This window comes from Mangifera indica, chromosome 19, assembly GCF_011075055.1.
Source record: "Mangifera indica cultivar Alphonso chromosome 19, CATAS_Mindica_2.1, whole genome shotgun sequence".
Taxonomy (NCBI): Eukaryota; Viridiplantae; Streptophyta; class Magnoliopsida; order Sapindales; family Anacardiaceae; genus Mangifera; species Mangifera indica.
This window is the reverse complement of record NC_058155.1, coordinates 9,232,979-9,256,079: the sequence shown is the minus strand read 5'-3', so window position 1 is coordinate 9,256,079 and position 23,101 is coordinate 9,232,979. Positions and strand designations below refer to the sequence as shown.

General features: G+C 31.4%; 1 protein-coding gene, 1 non-coding gene and 2 pseudogenes across 3 annotated transcripts; 1 reads left to right on the top strand and 3 right to left on the bottom strand.

Annotated features, from left to right (window-relative positions):
* Positions 1-583: 583 nt before the first annotated feature.
* Positions 584-1,657, bottom strand: LOC123202905 (annotated as a pseudogene).
* A 3,190-nt stretch (positions 1,658-4,847) lies between these two features.
* LOC123202904 lies at positions 4,848-6,456 on the bottom strand (annotated as a pseudogene).
* A 306-nt stretch (positions 6,457-6,762) lies between these two features.
* On the bottom strand, positions 6,763-11,754 carry LOC123203106 (probable RNA-binding protein ARP1). 2 transcript variants are annotated; one of them, XM_044619284.1, is made up of 6 exons: positions 11,093-11,754; positions 10,881-11,004; positions 10,677-10,785; positions 8,730-8,804; positions 8,257-8,524; positions 6,763-7,078 (listed from the first exon to the last, which is right to left on the bottom strand). In XM_044619284.1, the coding sequence occupies exons 1-6, from the start codon at positions 11,273-11,275 to the stop codon at positions 6,998-7,000; spliced, it is 840 nt and encodes a 279-aa protein (XP_044475219.1). In that variant the 5' UTR covers positions 11,276-11,754; the 3' UTR covers positions 6,763-6,997. The 2 variants fall into 2 exon arrangements, with proteins under 2 accessions (XP_044475219.1, XP_044475220.1); XM_044619285.1 differs by having other exon boundaries at positions 8,730-8,769; positions 11,093-11,752.
* Positions 11,755-15,546: 3,792 nt separating this feature from the next.
* On the top strand, positions 15,547-15,631 carry TRNAM-CAU. The gene is given in 2 exon segments: positions 15,547-15,584; positions 15,596-15,631. It is a non-coding gene; the product is annotated as a tRNA-Met (tRNA).
* The last annotated feature ends 7,470 nt before the right edge of the window (positions 15,632-23,101 follow it).

Genomic DNA, 23,101 nt, shown 5'->3' with positions numbered 1-23,101 from the left:
TTGAACTTGTTTCAAGTTCGGCTCAATTTTCAGACAAGCCATATTCCATGATTTGAATTCAATCCAAATTCATATTGATCTGAACTGACTTTTAAAATTAAATCAACTCGGTTCATAACTAAGTTTTATGTGATTCTGTCAAAATTATACTGAAAACAGTATTATTCAAACTAGATTTATTCAAATTATATCATCTTAGATGTAATTTTGACCAAATCATACCATGTTGGGTGTGATTTAGCCGATATTATATTTGATAATAATATTTCGGTTATATGGAATAGGGCAAATTATATTTTTTTTCAATTAAAAATAAAAGTGAAGCGCTTAACTTTTAAGTTTGTAAAAGAAATAAATTTGTTTAATGTAAATGATGTTAATTAATGTTTATGTTTTCGTTGGCGGAAAATGTCATTCTTCCTTGGAAAGTACCACGGTCTCTGGTAATGAATTCTTCAAATAAAAATTATTATTTCTAGAATAAAAATTTTGAAATACTGCATACAAAATTATAAATAAGAAATATCATATATGCGACGTACATAGCTTAGCCTCGATAATAGAAGGGTGTTCTTATTTCTACGTCGCAAATTTATTGGCAACAAAGATTTAACAAAATCAAATCTGATATCTCAATCTTCATGATTATTTCTTGGTTTAAGAAGAAGATTGTTAATCACTTCCTCAAAATTCTTGTAAGATGACCCATTAGGAGCCGTGGTTGCCTTTTTTGCCACAGTTTCCATTCCATCGCCTTCTTCTTCATCTGTTTGCCCTTTTCTCCATCCATCAATTCTCCCAGAAGCATTTCAATTTCAACCCTGCTAGCATTAGATTTTAATTCCAAGCCAACATCCCACTTATTCTTTTAAAACCAACAATTAGTCTGTTCTTCAGCAAAGAATGGCCAACATATCATGGGCACACAGCCACACAAATTTTCCATCGTTGAATTCCAGCCACAGTGCGTTAGAAACCCAGTAATGGCTGGGTGAGTTAGCACTTCTTTTTGGCGACACCAGCTTGTCAAGAAGCCTCTTTCTTTGATTTCTGTTAAAAAACTCTGGAGGAAGAACTGCTGATTCACCCTCCAATATTTGAGACCTAATTACCCACAAAAGGGTCTTCTTGGTATTTGCAAGGCCTCAAGCAAATTCAATAAGTTGATGATCAGTCATGGTGGTTACACTCCCTAAGTTAACATAAATTACAGGGTTTGGTTCCGTTGAATATAGCCACTCCATACACTTTGGCTCTTCGACCCAGTAGTTTGATCCTATGAAACTCAGAGCTTTATCAGCTGGAACCTGATTCAGAAGATGCTGAAGTAGACCAATAGTGTAGATAGCCGGCAAAGAGGGAGAAAGTACTTCCAAAATCTCATGCTCTAAATCATCAAAGGTATTGAAAATGACTGCAGATGCATTAAAAGCATTCTCCGTTCGTTCGATGCAGAAATTTACCACTATGTCATTCACATCAGTTGTTCTGATAAAAGTTTGGCAAATCCTTTAGTCTAATGCCTTCCATACCAGGTATCCAATCAATTTCAGTATCCCTAATCACTCAAAGGTTTTGACAATTCCAATTTTATCTAAGCTAGAATTGTAGGGTTGGTATAAAAAAAACCTAACCAACTTAACCGAATTGGACCCATCGCCTTTAAAGTTAGAATTTGAACTTCAGCAAAAGCAAATATATAAAGTTACAAGAATATTCAAGTGCCAATATGTGAATTTTTTAAAATTATTCTCAACTTACGTAAGATGAATTACAGGTGAATCCAGATTTTATAACATAGATTTTGAATACAATTTTTATATAGAACTATCCTTGAAAACCCTAAACTCTAAACTTTTGTTTTTGAAAGTTAAAACTTGAGTTTTGTTGTTTAAAACCGGATCTCTATATATATTAATTAAATTAAAATTATATGTATCCATTTTAAATATATAAATAAATCTGTATTATATATATAATTTAATATGTGTTTATAATATATATATATATATATATATATATATATATATATATATATATATATATATATATATATATATATATATATATATATATATATATATATATATTAATGAAGTTTTATTTTATTTTGTTAATCATGGAATGTTTAAGTGTTTTTGGTGTCGTAGAAAGAGTTATCACTTTCGAGATTCTGTGGAATTAAAATTGGTTCCCCACAGAAAAAAAAAAGTTCCTTTTCCTTTTTCTTTTTTTTTCCTTATTTCCACGGATTCTACTGAAGATCATGATGAAACCCATTAATTATTAAGAACCTAACTAAATCGGAAAAACATTAATCAGTACTGTTCAGTTTAGAATTGCAATTTGATTCTATTTAATTCAGAAAATTCAAGATGATTGAGTATCAGTTTGGTATGGTCCAACATTAAACCTAATCGAACTGATGTGCAAAATATCATAATATGATTAGCATAAGCCATCTTATTTAGTAACCTTATTAGGGTTTGGTAGCAGCTGGAACAGTGAGATTTGTTGGAGGTAAAAGTTGTATAATCTTATTTATAGACAATAATATTATATATATAACTTTTGTGTATAAATAATGATATGTTACTATATGATTAGGTATCGTTTTATCTTTTATTTTTAATTATCCAATTATATAATAACATATCATTATTTATACATAAAATTATACATATAATACTATTCATTTATAAAATTATAGTTTATCTTCAACGAAAGCCCACACCTCTTTTAGACCTTTATGTGATATATGTGGTCATAAGGTCAATTTTCTTTAAATGACATGACGTGAAATCTATAGACTTAGATTGGTGGCGGCCAATAATTTACAAAAAAATTATCAGTTTTATAATTATTGTATCAAATAAATTAAAATTTTGATCTTAAAATATTATTGAAAAAACTTATCTGCTCTTAATCTTTATATCTCTCTTTTTTTGCCCTTCAAACCTCCTTTGGAGCAACAATATTCATTATAAAGTTTTGGGTTTCGACTCGTTAGTACATAAGGTTTTTGTTGAGCTGATTGCGAAAATCAGTACGTACGGTGCCGTTTACCACTGAGTCTTGCTAGAAAAACGATAATGGTCCACAATGTTATAAATTTGACGGTTGAACTTAGTAATTCGCCATACATCCTCGTATAGGGAGAGCCGAGTGTGCTGTGAGCACTCAATTATGGTTTAGGACTTACCGAACGCTAGATTTTAGCCTTCAAGAACAGAATCTAGAATAATATTTAGCATACATATTGAAAATTACAATAAACCTATTAAATACCTTAGGTAATTTATAATGACGGTAATTAATTGCACAGTGACAGAATCTTCTTGTAAATGGGACATGTTCACTTTGCTTTCTGTCTTATTCACATACATATTTTTTTTAGTTGGTCAGCAACTAATTTTGATTGCGATAACGCGAGGATTACAGCAATTACAGAACACCAGGCAAGGTAGTTTCTCGTCGGAATATATCAGTGGCCACCTCCCCTCAAAATATAATAAACTTGTAAATATAGGAATTGAAACTTATATTATAGAAAATTAATTAATTTTTGTTAAATTTTAATTTATCATATTTATATATTATTTATTTTTATTAGTTATAAGATTCTACTCTCAGATATCTTTTCTTAAATATAAATGTGATAGGTTGTTAAGTATAACTGTGATAGATTGTTATATCATCTATTTTGTTAGATGCATTATCACTTAGTATAGATATTAGGATCAAGTTAGAATATTAGACTCGGATCATTTTTAGGCTGTTCGGCCCACCCATTTTGTTTTGAGCTTTAATACCATATTAGAATATATTGAACATATAATTATGAAGATCGAAATTCATATTACACAAAAAAAAATACTTATACCAAGTGACAACACACCCAACCAAAGAGTTGATTTAACAGCGTATAGTGGTTGCACTCGAAAGAGGGTGTTAAAGACTAAAGTTTCATATCTAATAAAAATAATATAAGCGTGGTAGATTAGACATCAACACAAGTCAATTGATTTTATGTAATATGAGTTTCGATCTCTACACTTATAAGTTTAATATATTTAAACTTGGTATCAAAACATAATTCAAACAGTAGACCTAATAGTCTATGATAATTGCACTCAAATAGACTCATCCAAATGACGAGTTCAACAACCTATGGTAGTTATATTTGAGAGAGAGTATTAGAGACTTAAAAAAATGAGTAGTATATAAATATGGGAGATTGAACTTTAACACAAATTAATTAATTTTGTGTAATATGAATATCAATCTTTACATTTATAATTTATTAGATAAGGAATATTTTCCTTTTAGTCTCCCTACATTTATAAATCCAATATATTTTAATACCTCTTCACTAACATGGAATTTTTCAACGTAATTTCCTTGAATGATTGGAAACTGTCAATTATGTGCTGACATTAGCAGAAAAGGGGTTTGTCTTTATACTGTTTGGGCTATTATGACTTTTCTACTATAACTTTGTTAAGGTGGTGCTAAAGCTGAAAGAAGAATCTGTCGATGGCGTTAAAATGGAGATCGCCAGTTTTAAGTGAAACAGTGAGTTTAATGCTCACCGTTTCATTTGAATTGTTATATTGATGCAGGGTTATTTAAACAAAGGTTATTCCTCTTCTCCCTTTGCTTTCAACTCTAAGGTTTCTTTCCCTTTGTTTTTCTCTATATCTCTTTATTCAATTTTGTCTAAATATATTGAACTTAGAAATATGAAAATCAAAATTCATATTACATAAAATTAATTTATTTGTGTTAAAGTATAATCCACTATATTTATATACCACTCATTTTTATTTAATATGAGTCTCTTTTTTTAAATCCTACAACAAGTTTCAACGGCTCTAATTTTTGCTTTTTGTGTTTTTACTAATGGAAAATTAATGGTTTAGATCAAGTGAGACGAGGATTGACAGGTTGGATTTTTAAATGTAAAAACACGTTATTTATTTCTATTTTGAGGTGTACTAAGCATTTTCTTGATTCTTCTACAGTGTTTTAATTCATTAGTTTCCTTTGTGATTTTAAGTCTTAGACTCACGTTGATGGTTGAATTTACCATAAATCTGTCAACTCATGGTTCAAGTCTGACGGATTCGATGCATGAGCCGCCTTTCATTGGCACGATGCCTCAGTTTGGGAATTTTACAACTTCGAGTCTTCAAGAGGTCAATCCCAGGCTGAACAAAGATAATTATTGTTATTACAGGGCTCAAGTAATGTTTGCAGTTGGTGATCATAATCTAGAGACACATCTTACAGGATTGGAATCTTGCCCCCAAGCATTCTGTTTTGGTTAATTAATTTTGACTTTGAAGAAAAAAAAAGGTTGACAAAACTAATCAAGAATTAAAACTTTCAGAGTGAAGCCTTGAGTTTGAATTGTGTCTTGATGCACCTCGATACAGTTTACCTTTCAGTGAGAATGAACAGCGTATTAAATGGAATTAGGGTTGCATTTATGCTAATGTTAATCAATAAACTAATTTAGGTGTTCGCTCGTGAACTGTAACCAAATCAACAAGCTAGAAAGAAATTCAACTGTTACGATTGATCCATGCCTTATTGTAGTAGTTTTTGAACAATATTAACACAAGGGAAGACGAAGCATCAACAGGGCCATGGCCGGAGCCGAATGCTTTAATGTGTTCTTTGAGTGATTTCTTGTGTTTGAAATCTGACCCACAAACACATAGCCAACGCTTGCCACAATTCTTTTCATGAGTCCGCCAGTTACCTTTCACAGCCAAGAATTTGCCACACTTGCGACACATGAAAGGTTTGAGTATCCACGCTTCCTCTTGAAATGCGTTTGTAATGTTTGGAAATCTTTTAGCGGCTTTGCTTTGGGTGATGTTGTTTTTGAACCCTTCTGCACAGCAATAGCATGGAACTCCTAATATACCTTGTTGTTGGGGTTCCGTTCAGTGATTCAGGTCCTTATGACAGAGGGAAATTAAACACGTAAAAACCAGATACATGGCATAACATTTTCCATTAATTTTTAAAACTAATCAAAGAATGGTATTGCATAAGCCCCTTATTGCTTACTGCTCAGTGATTGGATGTACCTGAAGATTGTTATAGCGGTTGAAGGTCTTGAAGCAAACATTGCCAAGAAAAATGAGTGAAACCAATGAGTATTTGTTCAGGAGTCAGTAACCAGTATTGTTGAGCTGCCACATCTGCATTTCCCTTCAAGTTAAGATTATTGAAGCTGCGTGAATCAATTAGGAGGGCCAATGTGCAAGGCCACTGTGACATCCTCTTTCTCTTCACTATGTGCTTTCTGCTTTTCATGTAAAGAGCCTAGCAACGGCCTAGAGTCAGAGAGAATTTGGTGTTGCACTTGGAAAGAGATCAAGTAAACAACTGTAGCCTGAAGATTGTAGCTCACAGGCTCAAGTAAACCAATGGTGTCCTCATGAACGTAATGTAAGTTAGCCTGTTGCTTTGAGAATTACTGTGAATACTGAAGTTGATTAATAGATTTATAGATCTTTATTTCCCATTCAAAGCATCCATAAATGTTTGCCACAATGCATGCTTTTCTACAAAATTCGTATGAATCTCCTCTATGAAGAAATTAAAAGAAAGACAAATCCGAAGCCTTCATGATTTATCAAAATTTCTTTTTTATTGAGAGGATGTAGTTCCCAAATTTTGTTCACAGTTTATACAAATTTTGGATGTTAAATTCTTGTAATTAGAGAATGAAGAACTCAAATAAAATTGGGAAATAATAGAATAATAATCAGTTGTAGAATTTCCCAGAAACAGAAAATTCTGAATAAGGTTGCTGATTAGTCTATCTTTTGCCGCATGCCGTAGCTGTGAGATAAACACAAGTAGTAGTCCCTTGAGGCTGTAGTCACCAAAAGTTACAGTTTTGGACCCAAAAAATATTTTAATACTTGGACATAAGCATATCAAGATTTTACAATTGAAACTTTTTTCCCCGATCAGGTTAATTCTTAGGTATTTGGACTTTCTGAAGTAATAACTCGAGCTTCTGGTTCTGCAGATGTTTGCTGTGGAGTCTGTGAATCTGAAATCAACGTGCAAACACAGTTATAAGAGAAGTAAGAATCTAACGATTCGAAGAATCCTCTAAAGTTGTTTTTAAAATTAAGCAAATGATGAAGATGATATAAAGAAGAAGATTATAGGGAGAAGCCATTTGCAATTCCTGTTATTTCAATTTGACTAACTGTGGAAGAAGTGATTGAAGTTGACCCAGTTGTCAACCAATGACAATTAGAACCATCCATAACTGTTCTAACCATCATCACATTGCTTCTGCTAGAACATCACCCACACCACTGGAAATTTTCTTTTTGATGCTCTTCTGGCTGGTGGGGTTGTGGCCTTCCTTGAAAATGTGAACAGCTCAACTATAGCAAAAAGTGGAGTTTTCAACTTTGATCAATTGTCTCACTCCGAAAGAAAGCTAAAAGTTGTATTTTTCAGTACTGTCACTGTCCAACGTAGTGTGTTTCGTGAAAATATTACCCGTGAAAATATTATCACTTTATTAAATAGGCCTAGCTTTAATTTTAAAATATTATTGAAGGGGGTTTAAACTCTTTAATTTCTTTTGCTATTTACACTATATTGCAGACTTTTTTTTATAATAAAGAACTTTACCCAAACTATGTTGTTCTTTCAAAACCAATCAGACCAAATTAATCGAAAGTATTATCTTAACATATGACACTTAAACTCAAGCTATCCAATTTGAAGTCATACCACTTTCCTACACAAGCCACCCTTGGGGCTAAACTCTGGACATATTACTTTTTGGCTTTCACTTAAAAGCAATGACGATATGGCAGTGGGCCATTTTTATGACTGCATCTTCAGAATCAACCGGCACTAAATACTGAAACCACATGCAGTCGTTATTAAATTAGACTGTGCTCCTTTGTCATGACTTGCCACTGACTCATCATTCAGGTCTTAGCAATAACCAGACAGCTCACTCACATGGTTGAGGTTGCCCATGAGACCCCATCTCCTCTTCCCACAAAACTGACCTTCTAACAACTAATTACCCTCTCATATATAATCAATCATCCATGCATGTGTCAGTGGGCATTTGAGGATATAGCACTAGAAAGAAAACCTTGCTAATTTCTATAAAAACTACTGGGCACTCAACACAAACGAAATAATAAGTGAAACAAATAACGTTAACGATGAATGGAAGGTAAGAAGTAAAATTACCAGGAGAATTAAAGGGAAAGGGATGCCTTGGGAGTTGAAGGGGCGGGGGAGGAGGATAGTAAAGATAAGAAGGAGCTGCTGGTAAACGCTGCGGCTGAGTGTGAGGCTGTGGATGCGGTGGAAGAACAGAATATGTTCCCCTTGAAGATTGCAAAGGATAGCCATAATAATAAGAAGCCATTGAAGTTGAAGTTGTTCCATACAATTGATGAAAGTATTGTGGGTGTTGACCTTGACCTTGCAGTTGAAGCTGTGGGTTATAGGGAGCCTGCATGCAATGCAACCATGTGCGCATTCAATTATAATGTTAAGCTGTTGTTGCTTTCTATGCAAAAATAATGGACACCCATTTGGTACATACTTTGATAGTTAAATAATACATTTTGAATTAAAGTTAAAATAATACTTATATATCTAAATACATGTATAAATAACATTAGTGGAGTCACAGTGAAAAGAACAAAACCACTGACTTGCTGGTAGAAGCCATAATCAGGAGTGTATGTTGGGTACCTGAAAAGAAGAGGACATTGATGAATGAATTTCTCCTGGAAATAGAAAAGATAGAAGGAATTAAATAAGATAGCTTGATTTGGAGGAGAAATTACTGAATGCAGTATATGTTATGCTACATTTGGTAAGGAATTGTAACATGATCGAAATTATTGTGGCGCTCTTTGTTGTCCTACGGACTTATGCCTGCTACTATAACATTATTTTTTTTTTTTAACCTACCAACCATGTATAAGTTACCACATTTATACAAACTTTATCATATATGAGATATAGGCCCTACAATAATTCTTCAACTTATTAAGAGCGCTACCCGGATTATCTTTGACCCCCTATCACTGCCGTTCTCCCCTGGCAAATTGACAATTTAAACCAAAGTTTAAAGAAAAAAAACGCATATATTTATTAATATCAATCATTTTTTAGTTTTATCACCCTCTTAGATGAGGTCTAAACCATGAGTCACTCATTCGTATCTTTGTTGTTCTTATATATATGTAAGTTTATAAATACTATAACTTTTAAAGAATAATTTGAGTGATAAAATAAAAATTTTTATATATATAAAAAAAAAGGTGAATTCAAGTACTCTTAACTTGTTTGATTGTGGGTTATCCTACTCGGAGGTGTAATGACTATTCTCCCCTGAATTTAGATGAAACTATATTTTTGGTCTTTTAAATTTGAAAATTCTATTTTTTTTTTTTACTCATTACTTATTTTTGTCAATAAAAATCATTAGGTAAAAGGGAAAAAAATTATTTTACATTTAAAAAAGTTAGAATTTTAAAAATATTTTGATTTTTTTCTTCTCTATTCATCCTTCAATCAAAATCTCATTCATTTTTTCGTCTAAATCTCACCTAATTTTTTTCGTCAAATCAATGATGTCCACCTTAAACCGCAAATCAAAGTTTTGTCAAGAATGTGAGATGGTTGCAGTGATGGCAATTGTTTGGCCTGCAAAGGCCAAATCTAGCATGCGCTTGGCTTGCAAATGCCTCGCTAGATCTAGCCACCAACAGGCCAAGCGACAGACGCTTGGAAAGAAGATAAGGATACTAGACATGTTGTGTTTTGTAGGGAACAAGTTAGCGTGTTATAAGAGTTCGCAATCGATGGTGAGGATTCACCCGATTGTTTGTGTTGTTCCGACAACTAGGAAGGCAAATGGTGCATGCACAAGGTGGCGCTAGAACCTCAACACAAAAGAATTCACAAAGTTTTGCAATCTTGAAGTTGCACTGAATGTTGCTGGCGTGTGTGGGCGGAGGGCTTTCGAATATTGGTTTCTCCGGTAAGAATGATTTGTTGATGATGAAGACGAGAGAAGCAACGGTGAGAAAAGAAGATATAAAAAAAAAAAAAAAGATAATAAAAGAATAAATAATTTAATTAGTTGAGAATATTTCAATAATTATAACAAAAACTAAGGAATTAAAGTTGTTTCTAATTTTGTAATTTTACTATGATGATAAAGAATTTTTCATACTTAATTTTTATCAAAGTTCGAATAAATAATAGTCATCCGGCCTGCTCTTCAATAAAAATTATAAAACTCTCGTGTAAACACGGTTTTGGCCAAAAAGAGAAATTAAAAAGAAAATCTAAGTGTTTTTTTTATAAATAATGATATGTCATTTTATTATTAGATTTTATTTTTAATTTTTAATTATTTAATTATCTGATAATATATTATTATTTATACATAAAATTTGAATATACAATATTGTACTTTCCCATTACCCGGTCAGTTAGATGTACCCCATTTGGAAGCTAATATGAAGAGTACCCAGACAAAAAAAATTAAATTCAAATGAAAATGCGTTGGACCTTATATTTGCATTTTTAATGGGTACGGACCATGTAACATGAACAATTTTTCAGGAAAAGAGAAAGCAACTTACCCATAAGGTGGATAAATGAAATGAGGTGGTGGCGGAGGCAACGGTGGTGCCAGTCCACCATACGACGCTGCACCTCCCTGATAGACATTGCCACCGTGATTTCTACTTCCTGTATCACCAAACACTCATTTTTTCAATGATACTTTTTATCATCTCGAAGCTGACCGATGAAACAACAATTATACAAAATATGTGAAAATGGACCTCGAGGTGGCGAAGGCCTAGGCCTTCCTAATGAAGCAATATTACAGTTTGCTCTTCTTCCATCGATCACAGGATTTGGGTTCTCACAGGCCTTCCTAGCCGATTCCGGATCACGAAAAGTCACCTAGATGAAACAATAATGATAAAGAAATGAATCTAACGAACAGACATGGAAGAATAATATAATCAATCACGATGAATTTTAGACTTACAAAGCCGTATCCTTTAGATTTTGCTGTATTCTTATCAGTGATGATAACAGCTTCAAGAATGTCCCCAAATTGCTCGAAATATCTACGCATTTCCTCTGTAGGAGTCTCCCAAGCTAACCCCCCAACAAAAACCTTTGTAAACGTTGTGTCACCAAACTGTGATCGGTGATGCGGATAAGCCATGGCATCTAAATTATCATTAAGATGAGAAACGGGGAGTTCTCAGATATAATATTGACCATAAGAACTAACTAATAAACTGTGTATCTTCTCTTCCACCATTGCATCTTGCTCCATGTGCGCCTCCATCAAAGAGATGAAGTTAGTTTATGTTGTTGCAGCTGGTGTTATAATTTGAGGGTTGTTTCTGAACAAATAGGGTTGGTTAAGTAAAAAGGGGAAAAAAAAACAAAAAGTGGTGCAGAAAGAGAGAGAGCAGGAATTTGCAAACTCTAATTCGCTGTCTAAGAGAAGAAATGTAGCTTTTGTAGTATCGAATGACAGCTGCTTCACTGCAAACTTGAAAGTCTGTCCTCCCTGTTATGCATTAAGAGACTCTCCCACCCTCCAAGCATTAACCGTTTCCCATCTCTTCTTTTGTTTTTGTTTTGGTGTTCTTCTCTTTGTTCTTTATTTTTTTGGCCTTTCTTTCAACCTCTTAATCTTAGTTTTCCATGTAACTATCAGTTGTTTCTTTGTTTTCCCTAATTTTATATATGTCCTAAATTATAATACATCGAAATTTCACACACCAACATTTGTTTCCAAGTTTAAATATAGGATAATAATCTGTCATTGCTACCATGATTAAAAGTAACTTAAATTATAATAGAAAATGTTACATATATAAAAGTATATAAATTCATATCTTCGTATCACTGAATTTGAAGTTTTACTTATTTAGTATTATTAATTATATTATGAAAAAACCACTTAATTTGAATGAGATTTCTCGTTAAAAAATAATAATTGATCATGTGATGCAATCATTAAAAATAGTTTGAGTTATAACAGAAAATGTTATATACATAAGAGGACATGAATTAAAATCCTTTCTTATGATGTTTCAAAACTAAACTTTTAATTTACTCTGTGTAGTGTTTGTAACGTTAATTGTTGTATTTAAAATTTTATTTATTCAATGTAATTGATTCTATTATTAAAAAATAGTTTAAGTCGAATGATTTTTTTTTTTAAAGGTTAAGTCATGTGACGTTTAATATGCACCCTATGATGATGATCATCAAGTTGATAGTTTCGATTATTTGTATCCACAACAGAAAGCATTAGTTGAATGCGATTGAATTGATAGCGAGGGGAATTGTTATATACAAGGCATTATGATTAATGCGGTGCGTTGTGTCATTAATCAGGGTCATTGAGTTTTCTTAGTTGACTTAGGTGATCATCAACTACTGTAATTAAGTCAAGCACAGCTAATTTACCTCCAAATATTAATTTTTTTTCTCTCATTAATAATATATTAATTACATACTTCATACGTATATGCAAATTTAATCCCAAAGAAGACTCTTCAGATGCTTCAACTTTGTCTCTGATCATTTCCACATGAACCCATGTTCCTCAACCCCACTAATCATGAGCTGTTCCAAAACCAAATTCTAATTTTTATTTTTTAACTATGAACCCCACCATAATCGGACTGTCCCTTCACATTGAATCAATTATATCAAAATAGATAAAATTTGAATTCAAATTATCGTTCTCATAACTACTGAAATAGGTTAATTTACGAGTATAATATTGATATATTACCAGAGTTCATCATTTTGCTATCCAAGTCAATCATTAGAAGACGTTTGATTTGAATAATGTTATAATATAAAAATTGAAAGATTTTCTTTAAGATAGAGTACTTAAAAGATTATTGAATATAAATGATTATTATATTTGATAAAATTTACTAAAAATAAGTAGGTATAAATAATTATTGTGTTTAGTTAAAGGTAATAAAATAATATTAAATTAATTTACTTAAATGCCCTTAACTATAATTATTCTAAAATATTTTTTATATTATTTATTATATTAATTAAAAATGAGTTTTTTTTGTCCTAAAATAAAAAATTAATAAATAAAAATATAATTATAATAAAATTAAGATTATCTTGATAATCGTTTAACATCTAAGATAAAAGTGATAATCAGATTATCATCTATATTACTTGTTATATCATCATTACTAATAAAAAATTATTGTAATTACTGACAAATCAATTAATATAATATAAGTAATTAAAGATAAATTATTAAAATATTTTTTATTAAGGAGAACCAAACAATCCCTCAAAGGCAAAATTGCAATTAACCATCTATATATGTTGATTGTTTTATAGTCAAGTCAACATTACATGTTAATTAGCAAATATTAAATGCATTGTTTATGGGTTAATGGAAAACCATAAAGCTGCTTTGAAGGATTCTTCTCCCACTTTTTGATTGGAAATACACGTTTGTCAAGTCCATATGTCTCTTTAAACAAGCCTAGTTTTCGTGAGTATATATGAATCATAAAGCTAAGCTAGCTTTTCCGGAGACATTTTTATAGATAGACAGATAAGCGGAGGCATAAACAGCGGCAGATAAGTGTTATAATTTAGCTTGGCTTGTTGCCAGCGTTGGGGACGAGGATAGACAGCTGTAAGGAGGTGTACTGTACAAGTGGGTGAACTGGCAGTCATCCACCTGGGGTCTTGTCATTCTGTGAGATTTGAGAACAATGAGCTGGATTTCATCTACTTTCTTTTTACACCTACGATATTACGCATATCACTCTGTCTTTCTCTTTCTCTTTCTCTTTGGTCATCCCTATTATTGTCCGCCAAGCTGATGCTGAGCCCACCATCTCCCTCGAAGCTGATGCTGGCCATACCTATTATTTGGTCATCTCTTTGGTCACAAATATTTTTAAAATTTTAAAATTTTTTATAAACATTTTTATTATATTATTATTTTTTTTAAATATATATTATTTTATATTAATAATATATATTATATCATAAAATATATACTGTATTATATAATATATTTATTATATTGTATTAATTTAATATATATTATGATGTATATCTTTTTTATTTATATGATTTTATAGATAAAAAAATATATGTTCTTGATTTCTGGTGTGAGAAGGATTTCCTTCTATTAATGCTTTTTATTGGTGATACTAATTACTATTTATCTAACTACTAATATTTATACACATTTTGATGTAATTATGCTCCACTTAATCATTAATAATTTTAGTTCAAAGTTGTTGGAATAAAATTGATTATGACGAGTAGGAAATTAAGGACCCTTTAAACTCTCTGCATTTCACCAATCAAATTCAATTGCATTACCCTAAACTACCCTAGTGTGATTGTTGGGAATTTATGCCATCTAAAAGTCAAAGACAAATGTCATAAAAGTAGCTATTTTTATTACATAAATAAATATATCTATGATATATTATCATATAATTGATATTATTTTATTTTTAGTTTAAAATTTTTTAATTATTTTGATAACACATATCAAATATATGTATATTTATATATTTAAAATTAGTATATATAATTTTATTAAAAATCAAAACTACACAAAAGAAAAATGGAAGTAGAAACCTGACCAAAACTAAATATATAGCTTTTTCACATTAGAGAAAGGAGAATAGTTATTTCTTAAGTGAGTTATTATTTAATATAAATGAAATGAAATGAAATGAAACGGTTTGAACTAATTTTTAGGGTAAAGAAAGATGAAAGCAGACTACACGTGGCGACGTATCATGTCAGGTCGTGTCGTGCCAGTTTCAGTATAGCTCATCATAATGTTGGGTTAGGCTACGTCAAGGTTTGTTACAATGCAAGTCTTACGGGTTGAGTAGGTCCACCAGAGGGCCTATGCCCACTGAGCCGTATCATGTTAGGCCTTTAAAAAGCAAATTCGCAGGCCTTTCATGGTCTAGCTTGTGGCCAGCCCTAAACCCCCTATTTTTTGCACAGCCCGCAGGCTTTAGGAATGGATTTCCATTGTAAATTTGTAATGAACCTAAAACAAAAAGGCTCCAACAAAGCAATTGGGCCAGTTTAATATTCGTCTAACTCTACCTGTATCTAAATGTTACCCAAAAGCCCAAATTGCAGTATCCACACTCCTTTACTATTCGTATTCAATAGATTGTGTTAAAATTTAGTTCTTTCAAATATTAAAACTCAAATAGAATGAATTTTTCACCTACATATTGTACTTGTTTGAATGATCTTTAAAGAAGTCCAAAATTATAATGCAAACTATTGAGATATGATCTTCATAAACATTACGGATTCATATTTACTTTTAACTTTAAATATTTTAATCAATTGACTTCTGTTGTATGCATTTTTGTCTTATTTGATTGGTCATTTTCAAATCATATTTGATTCTCCTGAAATGAGATATATAGCAGAAATGGGGTGGTGGCGCAGTTGGCTAGCGCGTAGGTCTCATAGCAAAAGAGTTATCCTGAGGTCGAGAGTTCGAGCCTCTCTCACCCCAACCGTTTTTCATGAGCCCCGTTTATGTGATGTAGTCAGTTTTGACTTTGCCTCTGTGTACATGTTTTCAAGCATTTTTTACTTGGTTTCTTTTTATGTATGTGAATGTCATTATTCTTTGGGTAGTCTTTAGTCTAGAGAAAAGGAGAAAGCTTTTTTCCCAGTTTATCACATAATCTACGTGAATTGTGTGACATAACAGTCTTTTAAGTTAGGTCTGTCTATCGAGCTTATTGAATATTGTTAGACTTTGTTTCTCTTTATGTCATTATTCTTTGGGTACTCTTAGTCTAGAGTCAAGTGGAAAGGTTTTATCTCAAGTTTATCACATAATCTATGTGAATCCTGTGATATAAGAGTTTTTCTAGATAATTCTGTCCATCGAGCTTATATAATCTTATTTAGTATGTTCAAGTATTTTTCTTATTCAAAACCTTAGGTTATAGGCCAAAAGACTATTTCCCACCCAAGGTATGCTGCATTCTCAAATTTCCCTCATTTAACTTTGAAAATATCAAATACCCACCCATAAGCAGTTAAATTTAACGGAACTCTAACCTTTTAAAATTTTATCTCTTTTTCCCCCCTAACCTCTAAAAACTAACTATTTTCTCCTAAACCAAGTTTTGAAAAATAGCATTCCCCTCCCCCTAGGGTTTAGTTTTCAATCCTCAACGTCAAATCCGGCGTCATCGCCGACGACGAAGCCTTCCCGACGCACCACCATGCTTCGACGGCCTCTCTTCTCTCCTCTGGAACACGATCAACCCAGATCTGACGTCGTCTTCCTAGACGAAGCTCTTCGTCTTCCCAAACGAAGACGACGACCTTATCTCCGTCTGGGAAGACTCGTCATTTTGAATATATAAATATATACATATTTGATATATCTCATTATATGATTACATGATTTTAAATTAAAAATAAAAATATATCCAATTATGTGATGACGTACATAAATATATGTCAATTCATATACTCAAAATAAATACATATAATATTGTTTCATAATTTTTTTTTCTTTAATTGAATCCACATCTACACTCAGAATTTTAGAATTTTGGCCACATCAGATAAATTTTGGCTTAAACACACTACTTGAAAACAATAAAATACACCAAGCAAATCAAATCTATCATACAAAAAAGAAGAGTATGTAGATCAACTTCGTTTTCTGCATCATGGTAACTATTATCTTTAATCAAACATTTTCTTCATCAGTTGAATTTCACTTCACTACCACTTTGGTCAATGAAAGGACCAAAGCCAATTAAACAAAAATACAACAAGTGATCATCCAACAATCCTAATAATAAGCCTTAGAAGTTAACATGACTGGTGAAACACTAAAACTTTCAAGAAAAAAATTTGAATTCACATTTCTATCACATTTATAAAATTTGCCTAGTTGTTATACCTCAAGGTTTACCTGTATAATCAATCTAAGTTACAGAAAAAGTTTGAATCAATAACAATACAATAAACGAATAAACCATACCAATACAGTTGCATTAAAAATCAAAGAATCTGATTGAATAATCCTAGAGAGCCTAACTTTTGTTCCCAACAGATGACAGGACATTTTTATTGGATCGGAGCTATTATGAGCAGAAATTTTGTTCAATCTCAGTAGAAGTATCATCCCAAACCTGTATCTGTTGTGAAACCAGCTATTTGTGAAGGTCGTCCTTCTAAACTAGAATCTCTTGAAATTTGCCTTCCTATACAAATCAACTTGTAAATGATTTTGGCTATTCTATGCTTCTTCTTCATGTAATTAAAATTAATGTAGGTTTTAGCAATAAGAGATCTAAAAATATAATACAAATGAGTCAAAATTAAGGCCAAATGACTATTTTCCATCCAAGGAATGTTGTAATGACAAGTTTCCACCTTTAATTATGAAAACACCAAATACCCACCTATGATCGGTTAAATTTAACAGAACCCTAACGTCTGAAAATTTTATCTCTTTTTGCCCCCTAAACTTTAAAAACTAAAATTTTCCCTCAGCCTAAGTTTTAAAAAATGACAGTTTCACCCTAGGGTTTGGTTTTGAAATCTCCGGTGACCTCTCCGGCTCCATTGTCAACGGCCTCTCCCTCCCGAAACATCCTCTCCTTCCGACGATCTCTTTCCTCCCATTTGGAGGGTCAATCAACGTCGGAGACGCCTTGGGAGACGAAGAACTTCGTCAGGGAAGACGAAGCCATCGTCTCCGTCTCTTCGTCTTCCCCGACGAAGTTCTTCGTCTCTCAAGGAGTCTCCAACGTCGATCGACCCTCCAAATGAGAGGAAAGAGATCGCCAGAAGGAGAGGATGCTTCGAGAGGGAGAGGTAGTCGAAAATTTCAAAACCAAACCCTTGGGTGAAACTGCCATTTTTTAAAACTTAGGCTGAGGGAAAATTTTAGTTTTCAAAGTTTAGGGGGGTAAAAATGGATTATATTTTAGTTTATTTTTTAATATTATAGAGAAAATGACGATTTTACCTTTACAACCGTTATTTTTAACTAACCATGAGTGGGTATTTGGTGTTTCCATAGTTAAAGGGTGGAAACTTATCATTACAGCATACCTTGTGAGAAAAATAGTCGTTTGGCCCAAAATTAAATAAAAGTATAAATATAGCGATCAATTCATAAATGGTAAAATATAAAATAATTTTTCAAGATTAAAGAGATATTAAAATACTCATTTTTCATATAAATGAGATTACTCTAAATTTTCGAACTCAAATGGGTCAGGTGAGCCCCTGTAGGTCCGCCCTTAGTTTTAGCATCCAAAAAAGCCTCATTTGGGTATGTGTGTTCCCTTTAGTGTTTTGGGATAACAGTGTTTTTGTGTCAGCTGTTTTTTTAAGAATATGCAAGATGTCCCACCTGTAATAGATTGAATGTTGAATTGAATCAGTTGGTGATAGAAAAAAGTATGGCTGTCAGTCAAGGAATAAAAAATAGCATGAAAATAGCCTCTTTACATTTAGTGGCCAAGCATGGTTGGTTTGATGATCCTTCCACACAAAAATGAGTTTCAGGTCACGCATGCTTTTTGTGGTGGGTTTCCCACTAACTTGACTTAGCCTAAACGTTAATCTTAACTCTAAATTAGCCACGTAATTATGATGCTTTTCACATTCTAAAACAGATTACATTGCATGACCTTGTATGGATGTTTGTTTCCAAGAAAAATCTTTAGAGGGAGTCTGTCACGGACTAAAATTTTCTACATGCCCATGTAACATCTTCCATACCCCTTTCTCAAAGATTAACTTTGCATGAACTCATATTATAGTTTAAGATCATTAGTTTCATTTTGTCTTAGACTCATTAGAGGAACCGCTCTTACACCCAACCAATTTGTACAAAGGATGACCTATCCCCTTCAATGCATCCCCAGCTACATTACCCATGTCCCATGGTTAGAGCACTTCCAAGAAACAATAACACACCTACAAAACTAACAACCACACATACGTTACACTTTAAGACAATGTCCATTCCGACCCCTGTCACGCCCACCAACCTTGGGCGGTGACAAATTCCATGGCTGTGGGCACGTTAAGGATCCCTGGGCCAGCCCATCTTCCTTTGTCTTCTCTTTCATCGTACTCATAAGTTGCATTTTTTGTCCGTAATCTATATGACACCTAAAATTGAAATATGGGCAGGCACACTAACAGTTTCTGGTTAATTTATGGGGCTACATAAAATGCATGTTAGGCTTCTCATCAGCACTTGTCATTGATGATGCCTGCTCATTCTGTATCATTTAACATGTGACAATACTAGTATATTTACATAAACTTATTGATTTCTCTTAAAATACAAGCAAATAATAGTTTTCAGAAACAATATTGAACAGTCTTTAACTTTTTTCTAATACCCATAAAATCAGGTGGGTGGGCAAGCTTTGTAATGATAAGCCATTTCTCCTGTCTAAAACCAATTTATAACACTGGCTGGCTGCCCTGTTTCTTCATTGCAAACAGAAGCCAAAATTTGCACAAGACTTAGTCTAAATAAACCAAAGAATTGTTCATTTTATTTTTGTAAATAAATACCACAACTTTAGGAAAAAGGATCCCAATCTACACCCAATGCTTAATTGTAAAGGATTTGATTTAGTGTCAGTGGACCACCATAATTAAAATTATAATGACATAACGCCCAGCTTGAACAGACAGATTAAGATTATTAATTTCTATTTCAAATTTGGTAAACAATAATTAACTTTGTGCTTTTGGCGATGTAACAGCATTAATAAAGAAATAAATGAAAAGAACATCACCAAAAAGCAACCCCACAGCGGTAGCTTCTAAATTACACAAGTCATGCAAAAGGGATTTATTTATTTTGCTCATTATAAATGGTAAAATGTACGTTTTTTAATTTTTACTGGGTCCCACTCAAAGGTTACTTTTTTTTTAATCACCTTTTATTTTTTATAAATTTAAATATTCATTATTTGACTGAAATTTATTATTAAAATTAAAAATAAAAAATTTATTTAACTAATCATATTTAAAAAATATATATATTATATTTTCTCCTTCTAATTAAAAAATCTAATAATTTTCTCTAAATTAAAGTTTAAAAAATGATAAATTTTCTTTCAGATTTTAAAACTATCATTGGATAACGAATAATTTAACTGTCTTTAGTCATCTTTATCTTTGGTCTTTCTCCCTCCATCTCTGGCAAACTTACCGGTGTCTCTCTGTCCTTCTTAAATCGTCTTCCTCTCTAACGAAAATAGCCAACAATAAAGAGAGATATACCAAAAGGGAAAGAAAACGTCGTTATCCTCTCTAATAACAATTTTAAAACCTTTTGAGAAATTTATCATTTTTTAAACTTTTGACAGAAAAAATTATTAAGTTTTTAAATTAAAAACAAGAAATATAATAATTTTTTGTTTTTTAATATTTTATATTTAATTTTAATAATAAATTTTAATAAAATAATAAATATTTAAGTTTTTAAAAAATAAATTATTGAAATTTGAAAAAAAGAGGTAATCTTGGGTGGGTATAAGTTCTTTAACATCTTCAAATCAGAAAAAAAATTTCTCCTTATGGACTTTTTAAAATTAATTAATTAAATTTATTTAAATAATTATCAAGTTGGAAAAGGAATATGATTATGACCAAGGATTCACCGGTAACTTTCTTTGTTGTTATCACCTATTTCCCAAATAACATCAAATAATTAAATGTCACAATTCACGCTAAGTGGTGGCATGACATCCAATCCGACACTAGATTAAGTCTTCAATTATCAATTACTTCAATCTCAAACTTCTAATTTTCAATTGAATTAATGAAACAACCTTCAATCAATGCTGACAATGGAGCATAGTGACAATTGACAAATTGGGTTGAAATTGTTTGTTAATTAAGAGTCATTTATTCTAATGACGCTTCAAAATTTTATTTTCCAAGTTTTATTAATTGATGGAAGAAAACCATTACGGGATATTTGGTTTGGGTAATGTTTTATTACCATAATAGAAATATTACCTTAAAGATAGATTACTTAAAAGATTACTAAGTATAAATGATTATTATGTTTAATAAAATTTGATAGATATAAATAATTACTGTGTTTGGTTAAAGATAATAAAATATTATCAGTAAATTATTTTACTTAAATGTCATTGAATATAATTATTTTTAAATATTTTTATATTATTTATCATATTAATTAAAAATAAATTTATTTTTATCTTAAAAAATTAATAAATAATAATATAATTATAATAAAATTAAGATTATCTTGATAATCTTTAAATACTTAAAATAAAAATGATAATTAGATTATCATCTATATTATTTATTTTATCGATATTAATAATAAAAGATTGTTATAATATTTTTTTATTAATAAATTAAATAAAATAATAATAATAATTTATAAACTAGGTAATCTTAATCTAACCACCCTTGATTCCAATCGGGCATGCCCATTCCGAGCCAGAGATGGCAATAAGACAAATAAGAGTCAAAACCTTTTTTTATTTATTCTAAACACAACGCATTTCCCTGCCACGTAAGCAACATCGGTCACCGCATGTTGATAACACAGCCTAAATACTTACCCAATCTCGTGACAGTAGACACGGTCCCACAGGAAACCAACCCAATCTCGTGAAAACACCGCAGCCAAACATTCCGATTTCAATGCCGCGTTTACTTGCGGCACCGCCGCATGCGAAAAATTCAAAAAAACAACTCACGAGCCACCTTTGAACATATTCTGATCTTCTTCTGCATCACTTTTACTCCTAGACTCTGCACCTGCATGACACGTCACCATCTTTCTTCACCGACACAAAGTGAACGCAGCTGGATGGGCCCCTGTTCTGTTCTACGCTTGGTATTTTTAGAAACTTAAGTTAAAAGTACGCAAAAGTTAACTGTGGCTCCCATCGCATGTAACAGATCTCATAGTAATATTATAATATTATGTTTTAAAATTGTTTTCCCAACCTCAAAAGCACAGCTGGTAATTGTATATTGCGGTTACGTCAACCTGATGAACCAAACAAAAAGTGCCACCTAATACTATGAGAAATGAGTACAATATTCTGTTTCGCATAATCTCTCAAACGGGGTCCACATAATCTTATTAATGTACTCAAAAATCGTTTAACCCCATAGTAATAATTATTATTTATCTTAAAGAAGAGACAGTAATAAATAAAATGGCGTCTTTTAGTAATCAAGGGTTGAAAATCTGTCTTATATTATGCCTCTTTTTTCAATCCATAAAGAAATATGCAAACCGGGTGGGGTGAATAACAATAAGGTCAAAAAAACGATTTTTCACCGAAATTTCAATATAAAAAAATATATATTATAAAAAATAAATATATTAAAAAAATCTTTTAATGTTGATTTATCAATTAAACGTTAATAAATTATTTTATTCAATCAAGGAAGTAAAAATAATTTATTATTTTCATCTAATGAAACTTTTACAATTGAAAGACTAAAAACTTTTACGTCTTTATTTGATAGCCAAAGAAAGAAAAAAAATTTAAGGAAAAAGTAAATTTTCAAAACTTAATCTTATGGAAAAATTATTATTTTTTCAAATTAAAAAGAAAAAATGATATAAGTTTTTAGGATTTAGTGATAAAATAATGATTTTACCCTTATTTTCAGTAGAAAATTCTAACAAAAATTAATTCATAGATGGGTGTTTAGGTTTTTGATCTCTCACGAGTGTATATTTATTTTTACATTAAAACTTTGGTGGAAAATAGTCATTTGGCCAATAATTAAACAATATTGATTTTTTAAAACATATTTTTCATTGTTTTAGCTTAAAAACTAAAGAACCATATTATGTATATATATTTTTTATATATAATTTAGATATATAAATAATATGTTATCATGTAATTAGATATTATTTTATTTTTAATTTAAAATTATCTAATCATATGATGACACATTATCTATATAC